We start from the raw sequence: 21,902 nt of genomic DNA on the forward strand, positions 1-21,902 counted from the left end.
TTGAGTACAAAGGTCTACCAACCCACAGTGTGCCTTACTTTAAAGTATGCTTTCTTACAGGGGTGGGTGAGTTGTGTTTTATTAGTTGTGTGCATTTTTGATAGTTTAATTAAAGAACTTATTTTGATCAAATCTTGGTTGGGAATTCTCTTATTTTGGTACTACTGTACTACTGTTGTTTGCTTTGCACCTGAACCAGCTCATGCCCCTCCTGAAGAGTATTGGCAGCCCTCAGTCCACGTTACCAAGAAAGGCGAAGGAAGTGTACCTGCCCAGCTGTGTCGGTTTGGTTCTATGTGATTTCATCAAGGAGATTTGGTTGAATCCAAATTTGTTTTTTTTCTTCTATCAAGCCATTTGGCCACACATATAGGCTGGGGGAGACCCCCCGGCAGCCCCACCTTTCCCCCACACACCTTAATTATTACCCTTCCACCCCCACACATATTTGTGGCCAAATTTGGCTGGGAAAACTGTGGATTTGGCTATGGCTAAATCTCCCGCGATGAAACCTCCCTATACTGTCTGTTTCCCCTTTATGATGGGTTCTCTGGTGGATAGGTTAATGAGCAGGCATGTTGCCGTGTTTTGGATTCTTAGTTGAGATGCCGGGGTGCCTAGGTAGAGGCAGTTTGCGTAGTCTAGGTGGGACAGGATGATAGAGTTGATAACGGAAAAACAGTGGGTATAGGTGAGGTAAGGGAAAATACGCCTGAGAATTTGTAGATGGGAGAAGCAAGTTTTGGATACATTAGTGGTGAGTCAGGTGATGGAGAAGTCTGAATCCAATGGGCATCCAAGTTTTTTTTTTTTACCACGTTAGTGATTGCTGGTGCTTGTCCTAGTGGTTTGGGCCATGGGATCGATTGGGGGAGGAGGATTGTTTTCCCACAAGCTAGTATTTCAGTTTTCCATGTGTTGAGGAGGAGGTGGTTGGTCATCATCCAGTGGTCAATATCAGAGAGGCATGACGGGTCCGGACTGCCAGAGCCTTGCGATTTGGGGATTTTGAGGATGATCTGGGCGTCATCTGCATAGTTTTAGCAGGTGAGATTGTACGAGCGGATGATCACGGGCAGGGTTTTTAAGTAGAAGTTGAAGATTAGGGATGATAGTGTAAGTAGTGAGCATAGTCTTGTCTTTGCTGCGGCCTCGAACAGGCGAGTGTCCTGCAGCCCCCAAGACCCATCTTGGCCCTGAAATCGTCTTAATTTAAAAAAACAAGAAAATCTCCCCACCCCATGCCTGCTTCCCCGCCTCCCGACCTGCCCACAGCCCGTAATAGGCTGAATAGCCGTTGTGTTTTGGGTCTACTGACCCGGGCTACTGCGGCACCTCCAACAGGTGAGTGCCTGCAGCCCCCAAGACCCATCTTGAAATACACTGAAATACAAAGACCTGAAGAATGCTAATATTCCCACGCTATCGCAAGAAGCTAAGGAACAAATGATGCATTGGCATATACAGGCTATCTCTTGGCTGTGTACACAAGCAGTAAAAATGACTGTCACATTTGCTTTACTTGTTATAGGCTTTTCCATAACAGATCCCTGCTGTAGGTTTGCTAGAATGACAGATTGATGGGGGTAAGAGAAACAGGAGTGGTCAAGGCTCACCTGGGCTTTAGAGCGCGTTCAGCAGCAGGGAGCGATGGCTATCCCCGTCTGTTAGGACTCCAGCCAGCACGATTGGTATTGAAGTATTGGGCTGTAAGCTGTTACGTGGACACACCACGGGAGACTGCAGCGGATGGATCCCCAGAACAGTGGAGATGGGATCCGTGGGTTGCTGCCTGGAGTAAGAAAAAATCCGGTAAGGAGACCGGTTCCGGTTCGCCAGATTCGAGGAAAAGACAAGTAGAATTGTCAGAAGGAATAGGTTCGATACACAATACACGAGTAATCCGATAAGGTAGGTAAGAAAACGCCAATTAGAAGCAGCGTCTTCACCGCGAGGAGCGTTATAACTGTGTTGCCGGTGGGCGGACCCTTACCTGCCCGCGATCACCTGGTTTGACACGTGACATGGGACGGAGCCACGCAAAGCGTCCCCCGCGTCTCCACAGCAACCTCCAGCGCTGAAGAAACGAAAGTCTGCTCCGCCTGCCGAAATCAGAACAAGCATTGCGGGAGTGGGATCGAGATGTTACAGTATCTGCCCCCAAAGGCCAGGGCAACCCCCTGGCAGCATGAACCGCCCGCAGTAACACGGGCGAGTGGATATTGCACAATGGCTCCCAGGTTCGGTCCTCATGACCATACCCCTTCCAATCCACCAAATAGAACGGCCTGCCCATGGACCATTGAATGTCCAGGATAGCCGAGACCTCAAATTCCACCTCCCCATTGACAAGGATAGGGGCCGGCCTACGCAACAACGGGTGCCAGCAAGGTATGGCTTTACGAGCAAAACATGAAACACTGGATGGATTCGCCATGAGGAGGGCAGGGACAGGCGATCCGCCGTAGGATTGACAACAGACAAAATAGGGTAAGGACCCACAAACTTGGGAAGCAAAAGCCTCTTCCCTGGAATCTTCAGATTCTGCGTAGACAACCATACCTTCATGCCAGGCAGGTAAGTCGGGCCAGGGACCTGTGCGTGTCCACATACTTTTTAGCCCTAGATTGGGCACGAAGAAGATGAAAACGCACATCCCGATGAACCTGGTCCAAATCCCTTACACAGGAAACAGCAGCAGGATTGTCAGTAGGTAAAGTTGGGTCAAGTGGCAAAGACTTAGGGTGGAAACCATGCACGGTGTAAAAAAGAGACAAACCAGCAGCCGAGTGCAAGGAATTATTGTACGAGAACTCGGCTTGGGGCAGGGCAGTGAGCCAGGTTCATTGGAATTGTAGGCATAAACACTGTAAGTACTGTTCCATAGTCGAATTAAGACGTTCCGTCTGTCCATCTGTCTATGGATGGAAGGCAGACGAAAACCGGTCTTCTATTTTAAGAGACGAGGTAAGCGCCTTCCAAAATTTGGAAGTGAACTGAAGTCCCCTGTTTGACACAATGACAGACGGCAGTCCAAAACGTCTGAACACATGAACAGCAAAGAGTGTGGCCAAAGTGGGAGCGGATGGCAGTCTGGAACAAGGAACAAAAATGGCATACTTGGTAAAGTAGTCGATGACCACCAGGATGGTGTTGAATCCGTTGATTGCAGGCAGTTCCACCACTAAATCCATGGACAGCATCTGCCACGGTTTATACGGAACTGGAAGTGGTTGAATAAGGCCCATGGGTTTAGTCCGCGACTGCTTGTACTGGGCACAAACAGCACAGGTCGAGATGTAGTCCAAGACATCGTGAGACATGGATGGCCACCATGACCAATGCCGAAGCGATTCTAGCGTCTTCTGATGGCCCAGGTGTGCGGCTACAACCGAATCGTGAGCCCATTGCAACGCATGCAGCCGAGCCGGACCTGACGGCACAAAAACACGGCCCTGAATGAATGGCAAACCATCATGTATAACGAGGTTAAAAGAGGCAACCAGCGCTGGATCAGTATATACCCAATTCGTAATGATGGACCGCAATGACGGTTGAATGGAACACCCACAAACAACGTTGTCTGGCAAGAGAGGACCAGCGTCTGTTCTTGGAAATTGAACCATTGCAGTTTCTTGACAAGGCATCTGCGGGGACGTGAAGACGGGCTGGTTGGTAGGTGATAATAAAAATTGAATTGAGAGAAAAACAAGTGCCACCGTGCCTGACACGCAGTGAGACATTTCATGGATTTGAAAGCAAGGAGACTTCTGTGGTCAGAATAAACAGTGACAACATGTCTGGCCCCCAGGAGATGATGTCTCCATTCCATGAAGGCGTCTTTGATGGTCAAAAGATCCCTTTCCGTGATAGGATAGTTTCTTTACAAATTGGACAGTTTACGGGAGTAGAAAGCAACAGGATGTGTCTCTCCAGACTGCGGACAAGACTGGGACAACACAGCACTGAGGGCATAACCCGAGGCGTCAGCCTCCACAATGAAGGGCAATTCCGGATTGGGATGCTGCAAAACCAGGGCCGAAGTAAAAGCCTCCTTTAACTGATCAAAAGCCATTTGGGCAGCAGGGGTCCACAGGAACGTAGCTTTGGAACTAGTCAAAGCTGTAAGTGGTGCAGAAATGGACGAAAAGGAATTAATAAACCGGCGGTAAAAGTTAGCAAACCCTAGAAAGGATTGTAATGTTTTCACCGATGTAGGAATGGGCCATTCCAATACTGCCTTTACCTTGGAGGAACTCATCCTGATGCCTTGGTCGGTGATATCAAAGCCCAGGAATTCCACTTCTGTGGTATGGAACACACACTTTTCGGCTTTTACATACAGGTGGTTATCCCTCAATCTTTGTAGACCATTCGAGACATGTACATGTTCATGCATGGACTCAGAATAAATGAGAATATTGTCAAGATAGACTACCACATATTGATCTTGTATGTCGTGAAATATGTCGTTCATGAACGCCTGGAATGTAGCCGGGGCATTGCAAAGACCGAACGGCATCACCAGGTATTCGAATAGTCTGAAACATGTTTTGAATTCCATTTTCCACTCAGCCCCACTTCGAATACGGACCAGATTGTAGGCGCCTCGCAGTTCGAGTTTGGTGAATATTTTAGAATTACCCAATTGGTCAACCAGGACGGAAATAAGAGGTAATGGGTACTGGTTTTTTACCGATACTTCATTCAACGCCCGGTAGTCGATGCATGGACTTAAATCGCCCTCCTTTTTGGGCACAAAGAATAACAGAGAGGCCGCAGGTGATCTGGAAGGACGTATAAATCCCATGGCAAGGGCCTTATCAAGATACTCCTTCAATACACGGTCTTCCTTCAAAGACAAAGAATACACACAACCTGAAGGAATTTTAGCTCTGGGAACAAGATCTATGGGACAGTCATAAATCCTGTGGGGAGACAAGGACTCTGCTCTTCCCTTGTCAAAAACATTGTGGTACTTGGCATATTCACTAGGAATAGCCGAAACCGATGTGAGCGTAACTGCCCCTATGCATGCATGTATGGCGGAAAGCGTCTGACTAGGAACCTCAGACACAATACCAAGAACGGAAAAACAGGTACTGTTGCAAAAGGAAGAGGGGAACTGAATCGAACCCAAGACCCAGTCTATTACAGGATTATGTAATCGTAGCCAAGGGATGCCATGGATGACTTTGTATGCCGGGGCTGTGATAACATCAAAAGTGATCTCTTCAGAATGACCCTCCAATGTGCACATGGAAATGGGAACAGTTTGTTGAGTAACCAGACCAGAAATCAATGCAGAACCATCAACAGCACTGACGGCACTCAGGGTATGTCTTATTTACCAGCTCAACCCTGGAGGTCATAGCAAACTGTCAATCAATATAGTTTCCTGTGGCCCCTGAGTCTACGATCACTGTAACGGGAAACGGTAAACCTGCAGCCACCATAAACGAAACATACAAACGAATTAGACCTGTCTGTGGATGAAGGCGAGAGTCCAAAGCTAGCCTTCCCGACATAGGAACTCCAACTACTGTCGGGATTTAGCGTTTCCCGCCTTCTTCTTGGGTTTCTTGGTACAATCAGGAAGGAGATGTTCAGAAGAGCCACAATACATACATAGATTATGACTACGGCGATACTCCCTCTGTGCAGGAGTAAGAGGCCCCCGAATGGCTCCTATTTGTATAGGTTCAGGTGTAGGGACGACTGCCGTAGGGACCTCTGAAAGCAGAGGAACAACGTTGGGTCTTTTCTCGCCCATCCGTTCTGTCTTGCGAGCGTCTATTTGGAGCACTATATCCAAGAGTTCCCCGAATGCAGTTGGGACGATAGGTACTGTGGATAGGGTGTCTTTCAACTCTTCTGAAAGGCCCTGATAAAAAACAGAAGATTTATTTTCCTAAGGCCAGTCGGTTTCAGCTGCTATTTGATTGAAACGGGCTAGATAAGTCAGTAGGGAAGAGGTGCCTTGTTTGAGTAGCTCCAGGTCTGAGGCTTGGGAGGTATACCGAGTGTCAAAAACTCTGCTCATGGCAGTTAACAGTGCATCACAATTGTATAGCACATGGCTGTTGGCCTCCAAGAGTGGATTAGCTCAGGAAGCAGCGGTGCCTCCCAAATGGGATAAGATGAACGCAGCCTTGGTGGTAGAAGTGGGGGAAAAAGTAGGTCGACACAAGAAATGTAGTTTTCATTGGTTAACGAATGTCCTGTACTGTTTCGGGTCGCCCAAAAACCATTCAGGTGGAGCTTCAGGGAAATTGTGCTGATAGCACTATTGGAGTAGCCTCTTGCATGGTCGGGGGAAACCCGGAACCAGATGCAGTAGCCACCTATGCCTCCACCCCTTGTTGCCCGGATGCAACCAAGGAATGGATAGCATCAATGCGCTGTTGGAAATGATCCTTCATGGAAGACATTTCGGCCCTCAGATCAGCAACTACTTGCAGCATCTGAGTCATTGCTTCCGTAGGATCCATGGCTTCTAATTCTGTAACTCACCAATAGCTGAACAAGCCGGGGCGTTGCTCGACCTCGAATCCGCAGATAAGAGGGAGCTGCTCCAGATAATAGTTCAGCTCAAGCTGTGTGTTTACAATCGAGGATACACTCAGAACCGAGCCTCTTCCACTTGAGGACCTCTTTTAGGCAATATAACCCTCTGCTGATGTAACAGACAGAGTGATGGTTTGCTCAAAAGAGCGGAGATACCCACACCGCTATGACAAGGCTGTAAAGAAAGAAAGGAACACGTTAGATGATCCAACAAAAAGAAACGTAACAGAAACCCTGTTCTAGATGTTATCTACCTGTAGTGCCCAGGGATGGAAGATTAAAGGGATGTTTCTCAGAATAACCACCAGCTAAGGGAAAGTAGAACAAAAGAAATACTGTTACCCAGGCCTCCCTAAAGTAAATGCAGAGGAAATTGGACACCTAAATGATACTTACACAAGGGAAGGCAGGAATGGTACCAGAAGAAGAGGAAACAATGATAGGAGAAAATAACAAACAGGATGGTTGGTACAGGGAAGTACCCCGGACGGCAATGGCACGCAACCAGAGCTGGGGTGGTGCACCAAGCAGGATAGTGTCCAATGTGCACTAGACTTCCAGAGAGGTGAACACACAATCAGTTCCACACATGAAATAGTCCCTATGAATGTCAAGGTCCTCTTGAGCAAGGTGGAAGATCCAGGAGGTGATTAACGCAAATAACACTGTCCTGATATCCTTTACATAGCAGACAAGAAAATAGGGTAAGAGAAACAGGAGTAGTCAAGGCTCACCTGGGCTTTAGAGCGTGTTCAGCAGCAGGGAGCGATGGCTATCCCCGTCTGTTAGGACTCCAGGCAGCACGATTGGTATTGAAGTATTGGGCTGTAAGCTGTTACGTGGACACACCATGGGAGACTGCAGCGGATGGATCCCCAGAACAGTGGAGATGGGATCCGTGGGTTGCTGCAGGAGTAAGAAAAAAATCTGGTAAGGAGACCGGTTCCGGTTCGCCAGATTCGAGGAAAGGACGAGTAGAATTGTCAGAAGGAATTCCGAGGTTCGATACACAATACACGAGTAATCCGATAAGGTAGGTAAGAAAATGGCAATTAGAAGCAGCGTCTTCACCCGCGAGGAGCGTTATAACTGTGTTGCCGGTGGGCGGACCCTGACCTGCCGCGATCACCTGGTTTGACACGTGACATGGGATGGAGCCACGCGAAACGTCCCCCACGTCTCCATGGCAACCTCCAGCGCTGAAGAAACGAAAGTGTGCTCTGCCTGACGAAATCAGAACAAGCATTGCGGGAGCGGGATCGAGATGTTACATCATCAGCCAGTAATACCACCTACAGACAAAGACTAAAATCGGTAGCGGACATCATCCACACCCAGTACTACACCACAAGACAACCAGACCAAAGCAGAACCAACTGGACATCAACAAACAAAGACTAAACAACTCTGAATCTTATAATGCTGAGCAAACGACCCATCCCAAGGGAAAGAAAAAGAGAAGAAAGAACACACACTCCATAACTACAACAAAGAAGCACAACTACAGAACAGACCTCCACAGACAGGAACAAAAATCAAACCAACATTGAGAGAAGAGACAAATCCCTCTACTTAACTCCATACCTTGCTGACAACTGCTCACCAAACCAACTCAACGCAAAAAGCAGCAACATTGAATAACCTAACAAAATCACGCAGAAGAAGGATTAGCAACACCAGAAACAACAAACACACGACCGAAGCGATAACACCTTACATCACCAAAGCTAGAAGAACTTCCAATCAACAACCACAACTCCTGGAAAACGAACCAGATGAAAACAAAAACCCAAGACAAAACCTAGAAGAATTATTTATGGACGCTGACACCTCAAAACCTACACATCAACAAGATCACAAGACGACCCTAACAAGAAAAGCCAAACTAAACTACACCTCCAAACTCCACTGCAATCTAATAAACACAAGATCCATGTCAAAACACTCTACAGAGATTTTCGACCTACTGGATGACAACAGCATTGACATCTTATTCATCACAGAAACATAGCTGGACTACAAAATCACACTCCAAAGCTACCTTCCAGTAAACTTCAAGTGCCTTCAAATAAACAGGAAAAACAAAAAAGGAGGAGGCATCGCAATAGCATTCAAAGAACACCTAAAAATAAAAACTGACAAACCACTCAACATCCTCAACTGCGAAACCATGGGGATACACCTATCAGCGAGCCCAAACACCAACATCACATTGGTCTTGGTGTACAGACCACCAACTTATGATGCATCCTTCGTCGACAACTTCATAGAAGCCATCACCAACATAGCCATCAACCACGAACACCTAATGATCCTGGGAGACTTCAACATCTGGTTTGAAGACAGTCACGCCAACTCCCAAAACTCACTGACTGAACAACTCATCTCCATGAAACTACGACAATGAGTAAAATGAGCAACACACTCGGCAGGACACACCCTGAATGCAATTTTGGCCAAGGATAAACTCATCACCACGGCACCGCCGATACAAATACTGTGGAGCGACCATCTCATCATCCCATTCATGATCACTCTACCTACTCAAGTCTGCATCCAACCTCCTAAACTCACAACCACTACAAAAAGAAACTGGAAAGACGTCAAAGAAAGCAACATATTCGAACAACTGGAGTTAACCAAACCCTCAACTTCAGAACTAGAGCTAGCTGACCTAGATGGGAAAGCGGGCTATTACACAAATGGATTGCAGATACAATTGATAAGATCACACCAGAAAAACCATTCACACCATCAAAAAAGAGAGCAATGGCAAAATGGTTCACCCCAATATGAAGCACCATGAAAAAGGAAAACAAAAAGATGGAACTGGAATGGAGGAAAGAATACAACCCAGACAAAAAAACACTGTTCCAGAAACAAATCCACGCATACAAAAAGGAAATTCAAAAGGCCGTGAGAAGGCCTTATGATGACAGAATCACCAATGCCACCAACACACAAAAAGAAATGTTTAACATCATTAAAGAAATGAGAAACCCACCAGGCTGTGACAACACCCCAACCCCTTCTGAGAAACTATGCAACGACCTGGCAGACCACTTCAACAAAGAAAATCAATTACATCCGAGAAACCATTCATCAGAGGCCAACCAACCACAACATACCACCAAACAAACCTAACTCAGAACCTCAGCACAAACTCAAAAACTTTCCTGAATATCAGCAGATGCTTTCGCATTGCTGGTAAAACAGAGTAAGAAAGCGGGTTCACCCATGGATCCCTGTCCCCCGGACATCTGCAAATCAATCCTTGCACAAGGAACGCCAGCAGAATATTACAGAAACCTTCTAAATATATCACTAGCAAGAGGAACTGTACCAAGGACTTTCAAATCAGCATACATCAAACCACTTCTGAAAAACATAAGCGGCGAAGCAGGTGACCTCTCTAACTACAGACCTATCTCAAACATCCCGGCAAACCTCCTGGAAACCTACGGCAAAACTCCTGGAAACCTACGTATACAAACTAAGCCAAGAACACGTTGAAAAACACCACCTGCTAGACCATGCTCAAGTCGGCTTCAGACCCACAAGATGAATGGAAACAGCACTACTATCCATCTGGGATGACCTAAAAACGAACGCAGACTCAAACACAACCTCAGCCTTTATTCTGCTCGACCCCTCTGCAGCCTTCGACACAGTTAATCATGTCACCCTGACCAAAAGACTAGAAGACATAGGCATAACAGGCACAGCACTATGCTGGACTAAATCATTCCTAGCAGACGGAACAGAAACCGTATGGATTAAATCCTTCAAATCCACCCTACGAGTTAACGACTGTGGAGTGCCACAAGGATACTCACTATCACCACTTTACTTCAACATCTACCAAACCCCAGTTATCACAATCTTCAAAAAATATAACCTTACATGCTACAACTACGCAGACGATACTCAAATCATCTACAAAATCGAAGACACCCAAGCCGATCATCCAAACCTAACCGACTGTCTAAAAGAAGTTCTCAACTGGATGAATGCCAACGACTTGAAAATCAACCCAGGAAAAACAAAATCATGATCATATCCAAAGACCAAGAGAATGAAACCGCCATCCCGTGGCCAGCGGAAATGGGAACCACACCATCACCATCTAAGGTAGTCAAAAATCTGGGAGTCCTGATGGACAACACCCTAATCTTAGAACCACAAATAAATGCAACAGTCAAGAAATGTTTCTTCCTCCTCCACACGGCAAGAAGAATCCTACCTTTTCTCTCCTTCATGCACAAAACACTCGCTATCGTCGCCCTCATTATGTCAAGAATCGACTATGCAAACAGCCTCTACCTCGGAATACCAGAATACCTCCTGAAGAGACTACAATGGATTCAAAACACAGCAGCCCGACTACTCCAGAAGAGACCACATCACCCCTGCCCTACAACGCAACACTGACTTCCAGTAAAACATTGCATCACCTTCAAAACAATGTGCATAACGCACAAGGCAATCCGTGGACAAGGAGCAGAATTCCTACAAAAGAAAATAACAATCTACAAGCCAACAAGACCCCTCTGGTCACGCAATGAAATCGGCCTGGAACTAAAACCGTACATTAAGAAAAAACTCGGAGGCACCACCTTCTACCACTTAGCGCAAAAACCTGGAACAACATCCCAAAAGAAATAAGAAACACTGAAGATCACCTAAAATTCAGAAAATTACTAAAAACCTGGCTCTTCAACGCCACAGACTCAAACTGAAACCCGAAACAGCAAAAAGGAAAGAATCAACCAATCCGGAAAGAACACCGACAAGCTCCCAGAACCAACAGAGTAGGACCCACGGCACCCAAACGGCTGACGTCAGGCAGAATGGAAAACAGGTGACACCCAAGGAGAGAGAATCAACCACCCCAGCCAATCCCATCCGAAATCTTTAGCCAACGGGTTGTGGAAATTGTCAAGACACTACCGAACACCACGCTAACTTAGTTAGGGACACCAGCGATGCACTGACCATGCAGGTGGGGGGAGGAACATGTGGGGTTGTTAGGGAGACCAGTGGAGGTGGTAGCGAGACATGAAAGGGACCCCAAATGCAGGACGGGCCCAGACCCAACCAGAGGGACAGGATGCCCTACACCCCATCTGCAGAGATCACGCAAGCCCAAATCATCAATTTCAGGATAGAGATGCCAACTAACCAACTCCACTAACAATTTCTTCCTCTGCTTACACCTCTCAATCTCCAAAACAAACACAACCACAGATCTACAGCACAACAGTCGGCACAAATTTCCCTACACCACAACAATAAAACAAAAAAACACATACTCGCACAAAAGCACACGACGACTGCCGGCCGCAAACACCCCAGGCCCAGCCAACGGACCCACCGGGCTGAGGCCGCCAACAGTACATCACTGCACTCTCGCACTTTTCCAACTTCCTCCCACTAACTCACCATCCCTCCCTCTTTCAGAGCCGCCAGAGCGCCAGGGGACCACTCCGGTGGTGATAGTGCGCGGTACAAATGTCCTTTAACATTAACATTGGGTCACTGCTGGTTTAGTAGTAGGGTGGGGCTGAATAGGCGCTTTAGCCACTGCTCATCCCTGTACCTGTGTAGAGCAGTTGTCATTTTGTTATTTTGGAATTCCCTCAAAGTAGGAATACTATTATTAGTGCATTATTGCAGTTAAGAAAATAATTGAACCCATATTTATTTAAACTTTGTCAAGTGCACAGAATAGTTTGACACCATGTTATGACAGAAAAAACGAAAAATATAAGATGGTTTATTAAATGAGTTTGTAAATTTCCATAGTCGTCTTCATTCAATGGCAGTGAAAGGTATTAACAAGAAATGTGTTGCTGTTTTCCATTCCTCCTTTTCATTCTGTTTCTAGCATCCAAAGAAGACGATGTACGATCTTTGAAAGCGAATGCATGCATCTTAACATTTCTTTCCGTTACTTTAGTATAAAATGTTGGATTTTTGTAAGCATGTTATGACGCAGTTCTTTTTACGTGACTCTCTTTTACTGTTGTGTAGTTATCTAGGGCATGTCTTTTCTTAGTTGGGTGTTTCAGGTTATCAGTTTGTAATATAGATTGCATATGTTCATAATGCTGTGTGTACAAATTCACATATGCATATTTTGAAACTGTTGCATATATATCGATGGAATGTGCTCTGCTTCTCCCTGAAGCAATACCCGTACAAAATACATATCATAAATTAAACAAATTGATAACATAAATAGTAAACTATACATTATTCTAGGTGGAAATTGTGACCCATACTGGACCTCATCGACGATTGTGGATGGGCCCTCAGTTCCAGTTCAAGACCATCCACCCCTCGGGCCAGACAACAGTGATTTCCTCTAGCTCTTCAGTACTGCAGTCACAGGGCCCCAGCGATACCCCCCAGCCTCTCCTTGAGTTCGACACAGATGATCTGGACCTCAACAGTCTCAGGTAAGCAATGTGGAACAAGCCACATTAGCTGATCAGCAAAATGGACTGCTACCTGTAAACATATCTTGATATGTTCGTAAAACCTGCCTGCTACCCCAGCGTCCATAGTTTAAGGAGCCTAATAGTGTGGGTGTACTGTTGCCAACTCTTACCGTACTTCGGTCCGTGCATGGCAACGACCTTTGGAAGGGTTGTGCTTTATTAGTAATCGTTTACCATACTGGGGACAGACTTCATGTCGCAGATTTGGAGTGCTGGGTCTCACGACTGCCTCATCATGCTGCTTTTTCTTGCCTGATTTCATATCAGTATGTAGGAAAGGTCTATGGCAGATCTAGCATGCACCGATTCAGAGTGCATAGATGAGGGTGAGACAGTGGGAGGATTATTTTACTTTTCCAGAAGATCCAGGATCTTCAGCACCACCAGCGAGGATTCAAAGAGTTACTGTAACCCGTGGGTGATTAATTATTAACTGGGACCACATTAACAACGTTTTTCTTCAGCACCGTTTTACTACTGTCAGTTTATATCTTTTTAGCTTTCTTACTATACACGGATGGTGCATAAGGGAATGCACAAGCAATAGAATAGGAGCCCTCCCCCAAATGAAACTATTCAAGAAGTGCGTTGTTGGTGCATTTCTGTTTATATGTTTAGACTTGGAGAGGTTTCATAGATATACTTCTTCCCCTTGTCTGGTTTTGTCCGTTGGGTAAAAACCACACGATATAATGAATGTTTGAAAAAGAAAAAATATTAAAGGGCTTTACAGTTTTTAGTAAACCTTACACACTGTCGTCGAATGCAGATAAAACATAAGGATAACAATAACCCCAAATTACAATTCATTAAAAATAATTAAAATACTTCATCCATTAAAGATGTTTACTGCTTCTGATAAACAATTTGTTTGTGCAAGAGTCAGAAAGATTTGATACACATGCATATAGCATTCACAAAAACATATCATTTAAATACTAGATATCTCCTAAAGGCGTTCTAAAATGTTTACTTTTATCTTTCCTTTTGTTGTCACAATCACGAAGGAGGTGCTTGTTTTTACAGTAGCGACATAGTATGTGCAGTGGTCGCACTACCCAGCGGTGTTGCTAGGTCTGGACAACATCAGGGGCTAAGCTAATGTCGGGACTGCCGGGATTCGGCGCTAGCTATAGCCGTTTGGTTGTAGTCCTTGAGCTTCTATCTGGGGCTACAACCAAAAGACCCGGGGCTATAGTCCCCTCAGCCCACCTAGCAACGCCTCTGGCACTACCCATATCCCCAAGACAAAATATTCCTTCTCCCATCTCGTAAGAGGAACCCACCCCTTTTATACTTTTCACAGGAACACACTCTTCATTATTGTTGCCATCTCTGCTTGTGGAGTGTTCCCTAGTTTGCAGGCAGTAGGCCTTCAGAGGTTACATGTGGTTGAAGTTCAAGTCGCCAGTCTCATCTATACCCTGGACATTTCTGACCGTATCCCTTAGCATTGAAATTCCTACCTTGCTACCTTCCAGTGGAGCAACATGTTGACAACAACAAAACCACACCTGGGGTTCATCACCTAAGGACTTGCTCATTCCTCCACTTGCAACTACCCAAGTGAAGGGAAAAATACCTTGCTAGTCTCTTCCCCAAAATAACTTGTCTCTCCTAACCCCATTAAATGAAACATGCATTTTCACAGCCTCTCTTAGCATTGTGACAATGTCAGATTGGGGAGGCTGGGCACTTGGTCCCCGGAGACCTTTGGGGACCAGGGACTGCTGCCCACAATGACATACTGGCCTCTGAAAGGTTTTAAGGGGCTCCCCGTCGGGCTCCACCATATTCCTAGCCTTGTGGTGTACCACCCAAATAGTTACTAAGACCATACACTATCTGGGACGTGGCTATCAGTTGAACTGTGTCCCTAACAGAACAAGAAATAACTAATCCGAAAATGCAAGGTCACAAGCACTTGCTCGTGGGACTTCACAAGCTTTGCATCATGCCCCTTTGAGGCCAAGCATCAGCAACTGACAAGTGTGCATATTGTTTTCATAGAACCACTTGCATAGCTCCCCCACTCTGGCGGGGGGGGGGGGGAGGGGTGCAGTGTATTCCTGGAGTTGAAGTGTGCAAAAAAAGAAGCACCAACATGTTACTGACGGATGCTGCCATCATGGGTTGGGTTGCCATAGGGACTGGGACCTGACTCCAAGATGATGGACTGGCCTTTTGAATCTTCGAGCCACCGGTCACTTAAACCAATTGAACTTTCATTCACAGCATTAGGTGAGGTGGTGAGAGAAACAACTCAAAACTAATCACACGGTCCACACTCCGATGCACTGTCTTTTCACAATCTGTATCTTTGTTTAATTCTTCTGTTGCCTCTGTATCTGTGAGGACTGTTGGTTATTCTGCCCAGGGCCTTGTTCTCAGTCCAGTTGGGCTACCTGTTTGTTTTTTTCCCTAAAGCCTCAGTTTTCCTTTTTTAGTGAATCTTGCCCACTTTCAAATCTTCACCAGCTGGGAACAGCAAACAAAAGACCTGGTATAGAAGAGTACTTTAGCGTGCTGACTCTCTAAGGTTCACGACGCAAGTGCCCTATCTGCCAAAACCTTGTTGCAACAGTGCCATGTATTCCTGATGACAATTGATCCTTCGGACCCCGGCACACTGACATTTCAATAAGAAAGTTGGTCAACAGATTGAGGGATTAAACAACATAAGCCTCATTTCTTTTAAACTTGTAGGATTCAGCCAGTTCGTTCAGAGCCTGTGAGCATGCCAGGATCTTCGTGCCCAACGACAGACCACAGAGGGGCGTCGACCGTGATCGACTCTGGGACAGGTAGGATGCCCATGGACACTATTTGACTCTAGTCCATTCCTGTCTTTGTCCTTTAATGGAGCATGGGTCTTCAAAGGATACATTCACCTCAGCAGTCCGAAGTTGCTCTACAGATCCAATTACCGCTGCATTAAAGGGCACTGCATTAAAACCTGTACTCACTATAGGTTCATCTTTTACAAGTGAACAATGGAAAATCAAGTTCTTCACAAAGGCATTGGGAAGGACTGACCTTTTGAATTAAGGGAATGTGTAGCTATGCCCTGTATAGGACTACTACAAAAAATATATATGTGTTTTCTTTCGTACTTTGTTCTCCTGTAGCACACACATTGGCGGTCTGCTTTTTTAGGGTGCTTTCTCGGGGGAGGTCACTGCAGAGCTATAACTCAGAGAAGAACTGACAGACTTTCCAAATTACTGATGAAAACTATTCAGCTTTTAAATGTTATTTTCAAGCAGATACACTTCTCAGGTGGCTTGTGATGACAAGTAACTTATATATTTTGCCACCTTCTCCCCAACGAAATTAGCTGCTCTGGTTTGGGAATAGGAGACTTTGCATCACATGGCATGAGGTCAATATGTTATGTCAGTAGGTTTTTATATTGCAGTAAATCGCCATATCTAAAATCTTAAGCAATAAACTTTAAAAACAAAAGGGAATTTTCTGCACAAATTCCTGCAAGGGTGCTTATTCAAAGTCTGTAAATAACGAGGGCTCTTACAGCCGCTAGGGTATTTGAGAGATTGCCCTGCATTGGGGGGACTCTATGTTTAGACTATAATGTCCATGTATTGGTTCCGTCAGACGTCAGCTGTGTTCATGGCAAGTATGAACTTCCTAGGTGTATAGTCCAGATAGTTTTCCGGGTTGAGCTTGTCTTGCAGCCCTTGGATCTGTGCTTTAGATCCAGAGATGCTAAGGTGGTGTTTTCCGGTCTCCACTGTTTACTCAGAGAGTGAAAAGCTAGGCTAGCTTTTAATGGAAATTATAGGAATTCACTGAAACTTTAAAGTATTCAACGTCCATTCGGATAATAAAGGATAAAAAAATAAATGAATTGTCGATTGTAGTTTGGAATTTTACGTAGATATATATTTATGATGTATTAGATTGTATTGATTTTGTATCCCAAGATGCCATTTATTTTAAAGGGCCAATGTGAACTGTTGACTGTTCTCTTTGCCTAATGTTTTAAGATGTGTTTTATCATGCTTTAAGATGTGCTTTATCGGAATGTATTAAGGAATTATTGATGCTTGAGTTATTACTGTTTTGAATTCATGATTTTTTGTAGTGAAACTCTGAGAAATAAAGCTTGGTTGACTGAATAATCTAGACATGTCATTCTGCACTGGCTTCTTCAGCCTAACATCTATGTCATATTTTTAAGATTAATTCTCCAAAATAAGGCAATATTGATGATCATTCTAATTGAATGTAGTCTGCCTTCTCGAAATTGATTCAGGCTTCAAATATACAATGTAAAATGCTCAGAATGCTTGTTCTGGTGATCCTGATTAGAATAAAATCGTGCCTCAGACACTGTGTGCCTTGACAAATAAGATACCCCTAAATATTGCTGTCTCTGGGCTTCTTTTGAGCGTATTTGATTGGCAGGCTTTGATCGGCGATACACAATACACCTGATCACAAACCTTTCTTTTGATTTTCAAGACCTGCCTTAACAATTGCAGGGCCATGATAGCCATGATAGCCATGATAAGCGATGCGTCTGTCTGTTTCAATTGATTAAAACAGCAGATTATGATCTGTTATGTTATGTTAATATGCATTTATACTGCACCAAATTGCCACCAAAGTAGCTTCCTGCGCCTAGACTTGCCCTTGGAGTAGCATACTGTGCCCCCACCAGAGATATCCACATCTTAGTCTGCTAGAGGAAATAAAGTGAAGTGAAGTGAAGGGAAGATAAGAGGATGGAAAAGCAGGAAATAGATGCTACAAACACAGGGGGGGAGTGGGAGAGGGATGGATGGATGGATGCAGCCGAAGAAGAGTGTTTTGTGAATGCATGGGTGCATGTCAGTCTTGTGTGATGAATCTAGCGATGTCATCACTGCCTCCCCAGGGAAGGTCCTCATGTGGCCAGGGAAAGGCAGAAGCTGCCTGATCCTGACCCTGGGGGCGGCTATCAGAGGGAGGATCACATATGGGGAGAATGCCCTCGTGGGAGTAAAGTGAACTCTCTAGGTGGAACATGGTATTCCCCTCCCGCATTAGAGCCTGAAAACACCTCTGTAACTTCCCTATCCTCCATAGCATATTGTAATGTTATACAAGAACATCTAGTAATGACTAATAGCAAAGCTCTTTCATATCCTTATTTGAAAATGTCAAACTATACTGAGACGAGGAAGAGGACTAGAGCCATGAAGATTGCTGAGGCTGAGAAGCGTTCTAGTTGTTGGGAGAATTCGATAGGTGCCAGGACATTCACAAGCATCAAGCAGCAAGAATAGTGGAGTCTCACTACTCCCGACGCGAGTCGGGAAGGTATCCAGTCATTGCATCGAATACAAAGCATTGAATGCCAAAAGCATCGGGAAAAAAGCATTAGAAAAAAGCATTGAACGCATTTTTTTCAAAGGTAAAGGTTTTATTTTAATTATAATGGGTTTTAAAAAAATGCATTTGATGCTTTTTTTCGTTGCTTTTTTTTTAGAGGCTAAGGCATTCGATGCTATGGCATTCAATGCAATCACTATAAACCGTCAGGAAATCCGATGGAAGCAAGCTGCAGCGTGGAACCGAGGATGCTCTTGAAGGCGCCATCAGAAGAAGCTCTGAAGCAGGAGTGGACAAAGCTGCTGAGGGAAGTCCGTGGCATCGCAGGAACCGGAGGGCCAACGAGATGCCCGTCAGACAATGGAGAGAACCGAGGACCATAAAGGATGCTGGCGAGTGAAGCCGGTGAGCCTGTAGATGGAAGTTAACTGTCAGGGCACTTCGTAGCTTGTATTGAGCAATGTTTGAACAGAATTGTATAGTACAAACAGGGAAACTGGAATGCTGAGACATTTGTTGAGAGAAACTAAGGCAAATGAGAAAGGGTTGTGGACCCAATGTACAAAAGAAAGTTTGTTCATTAATAGAAAGCTCTAGCAAGAGAGTATACCACGCATAAGGATTGCGAGTCTGGGACCCACATCGAAATACATATAAGCAAGTCAAGAAAGCCCTTGCAGGAGGGTATACCAGACAGAAGGATTGCGAGTCTGAGAGCCACACCCAATTGTGTTGATCTAAATCATTGAAAGCATAATAGGAGAGTGTACCAGACTGACAGAGAAGGGTCTGGTACTCACTCTCACGCTTGGTGAACTATCTGGAGTGTGTGGAATCTAGGGGAAGGGAGTCAATCCCTCTGGAACTGGAATTGGGACATATTGTGACCAGGGAATCATCCCCACTGGTGCTGCCAAGAGGCTATAAGAAGTGGAGTTGCTTCTTGATCCTGTGAAAACCTGGGAAAGCTCAAGGGAAGAGTCATACCCCTTGAGATTGTGAACTGTGGAAATATGAAAGCGGTCAAGGGAAGAGTCATACCCCTTGAGAGTGTGAACTATACAAGAATGCCTTAGCAGGGGAGCATAATAGGAAGAAGGATTGCTAGTCTAGGACTTGCACCCCATTGTGTTGATCCAAAGACAGTGTACCAGACTAACAGGGTAGGGTCTGGGACTCAATCTCACACTTGTTGAATTTTCTGGAGTGTGTGGAATACAGGGGCATGGAATAAATATCCCTAGAACTGGAATTGGGACATATTGTCACCAAGGAATAATTTCCCAGCTGGTGCAGGAAGTGGAACTGCTTCTTGACCTTTTGGAAACCCCCCCTCACCGCACGAAACTTGCAGAACTTTGTTTGCCTCTTTTTCTGGAACTTTATGTTGGAACCTTGGAAAAGAGCTCTGAGAGGCCTGCTGAGAGACATTTCCCCTTTCACTTTATACTTAGCATGTAAGGGTCAGGTTTGGATTTGGACACAGGACGGAGCACTTTACTTTGGACATTCTCTTTTGTTGAGGCAGGGAAACACCTCTTAGAGTTAGGGTGTGATAGTTTTTTCTTCAAACGTCTTTTTTAAAACTTTGGTTAATACAAGCCTTTGCCAACCACCATGACAGCCCTGTTTCCGTGTCTTACTCCTGATTTTTTACACCTGCTACAACGAATGAGATGGATATGTCCTAAAGCTTTGTGATAATTGGTTTGTCTTTCCAAGGCAGATTTGGAAAGTTCTATATTTATTTATTTTTAATTTTTGTAAGGGTGTGGAATTATGAGGCCGACGCACAGGTGGCATTCTTTTAGTTATAGACTTTTATGAGTGAGAAAATAAAAGAGAATGTCCCATCCGACCCTAGTTAATAAATGCTAAGGAATTTGTCAGGAAGGATGTCAGTCTAAAGCAAAGAGTCCACCGTCCTGTGTCCAAATCCTATTTCCAACCCTTACACTATAAACTGAACTAAGGAAAAGGGATGGTCTTCTTGGTCTAGAAGAATGTCTCCCTTCTTCTGGATGATAACCCAAGGTTCACCTCTGAGTGATGCAAATTAAATGTTCTTCTCAAAGGATACAAATCAAAGGTCTCAGAAGGTTCCTTGGATTGGGGTTCCAGCAAGGCAAATAGAACATAATGTATTTAATCTCCACAATGTAAGGGGATGACTCCCTCCCCCTGACCTTTCTCAGGCTTCTCAGTGGTTTTCACAATGCGAGGACAAGTGTCTCCCTTCCTCTGGCCTTTGTCAAACTTGTTACAGTGCCAAGAGAATGACTCCCTTCTCCTGGCCTCTCTCACAATGTTATCAACACCAGGGGGTATGTCTCCCTTCCCCTGTCCTTTCCCAAAATGCTCACATTGTCTCACAATGCTCGCATTGTTCACAGCCCAACTGGTTCACCACCCTGCCAGGTACTGTGACTATGACTATGACAATGATATAGGTAGCAGTTCATTATTTGATGTGGGTCCCAGACCCTCCTTTTCTCTTCTTGTTTCTCAATAATGATACACTGTTCACTATCCTGCTAGGTATTCCTTTGTGTCGGGTCCCAGACCTGCTTGTATTGGTTTCTGTCTCTTGGGTCCCAGACCCCTTTGGAATTGGTTTCTTTCTCTTGGGTTCCAGACCCCTTTGGTAGGGGTTTCTATCTCTCTCTGGTCCCACACCCGTAGATCCCCTACTTTGGAACTTGGCAGACCTGGTGTAATATCCTTCCAGGTACCACCACGAAGAAGATGACTCTCAATGCAGGTTTCCAGTGGGCATGGGGCTCAGAGCCGTATTAAGTGGTTTCTCTGCCTTTCGGGGGCCCCTACAACCGTTCTGGGTTCCCACCCTCTTTCTGTCACTTACCGGTGTCCCTCATTGTCTGCAGGCTTTGGCTCTCCTCTCTGACATTTTCTGATCATTCCAGGGACTGCTGCGACTCGACAGAGTTTCTGTGCTGCTCCCTGGCCTCTCCCAATCATTCCAGTGATTGTGGCGAGTCTGCAGTGGCTCCCTGCTGCTCTCTGGCTTCTTCCGATCGTTCCTGGGACTTCATCGGCTCTGCAGCGGCGCCCTGCAGTTGGGCTGCGCGACCCAGGTGGCTCCCTCGCTCCAGCCTTCTTGCCCGGCTGGTTGGTCCGCCTCCCTCTCCAGCCTGACCATGGCGATATGATTTATAGAGGTGCTCTTTATGCTTCTGCACTTCTTACTCGTCCCAGTACTGATCTTGAGGACTCCCAGTGTATCAGTTGGTCACACCCTCGTCTCAGTACATAAAGGATATGTGTCCTTTGAGGAGCCCACCCTCTTCCCTGTCCCAGTACTTCCTACCTTTCTGGTCTTAAGGAAACAGATAGGAAAACAAGGGATGGTGTTGTAGGAGGTTGGTGAGGAAGATGGGTTAAGGTAAGGTGGGCCATGGGGATACCGCGTTCTGCCAAGTCATCACTAATCCCATAGGGGTTTTCCCTTCCTAGGATATCTACCCGCTGAGTACC

The 21,902-nt window shown here is 45.4% G+C and overlaps 1 protein-coding gene across 4 annotated transcripts in view; it reads left to right on the top strand.

The window, feature by feature from the left end:
• BCAS3 (BCAS3 microtubule associated cell migration factor) overlaps nt 1–17,216 on the top strand; it is a 3,943,855-nt gene extending 3,926,639 nt beyond the window's left edge. For all 4 annotated transcript variants that reach the window (XM_069615076.1, XM_069615077.1, XM_069615079.1 and 1 more), the window contains 2 exons: nt 12,832–13,028; nt 15,777–17,216. In XM_069615076.1, coding sequence (XP_069471177.1) covers nt 12,832–13,028; nt 15,777–15,900 — 321 coding nt within the window. In that variant the 3' untranslated portion in view covers nt 15,901–17,216. The remainder of the gene's footprint in view (nt 1–12,831; nt 13,029–15,776) is intronic.
• The last annotated feature ends 4,686 nt before the right edge of the window (nt 17,217–21,902 follow it).

Source organism: Ambystoma mexicanum, chromosome 9 (genome assembly GCF_040938575.1).
Source record: "Ambystoma mexicanum isolate Mex_15411 chromosome 9, UKY_AmexF1_1, whole genome shotgun sequence".
Classification (NCBI taxonomy): domain Eukaryota; kingdom Metazoa; phylum Chordata; class Amphibia; order Caudata; family Ambystomatidae; genus Ambystoma; species Ambystoma mexicanum.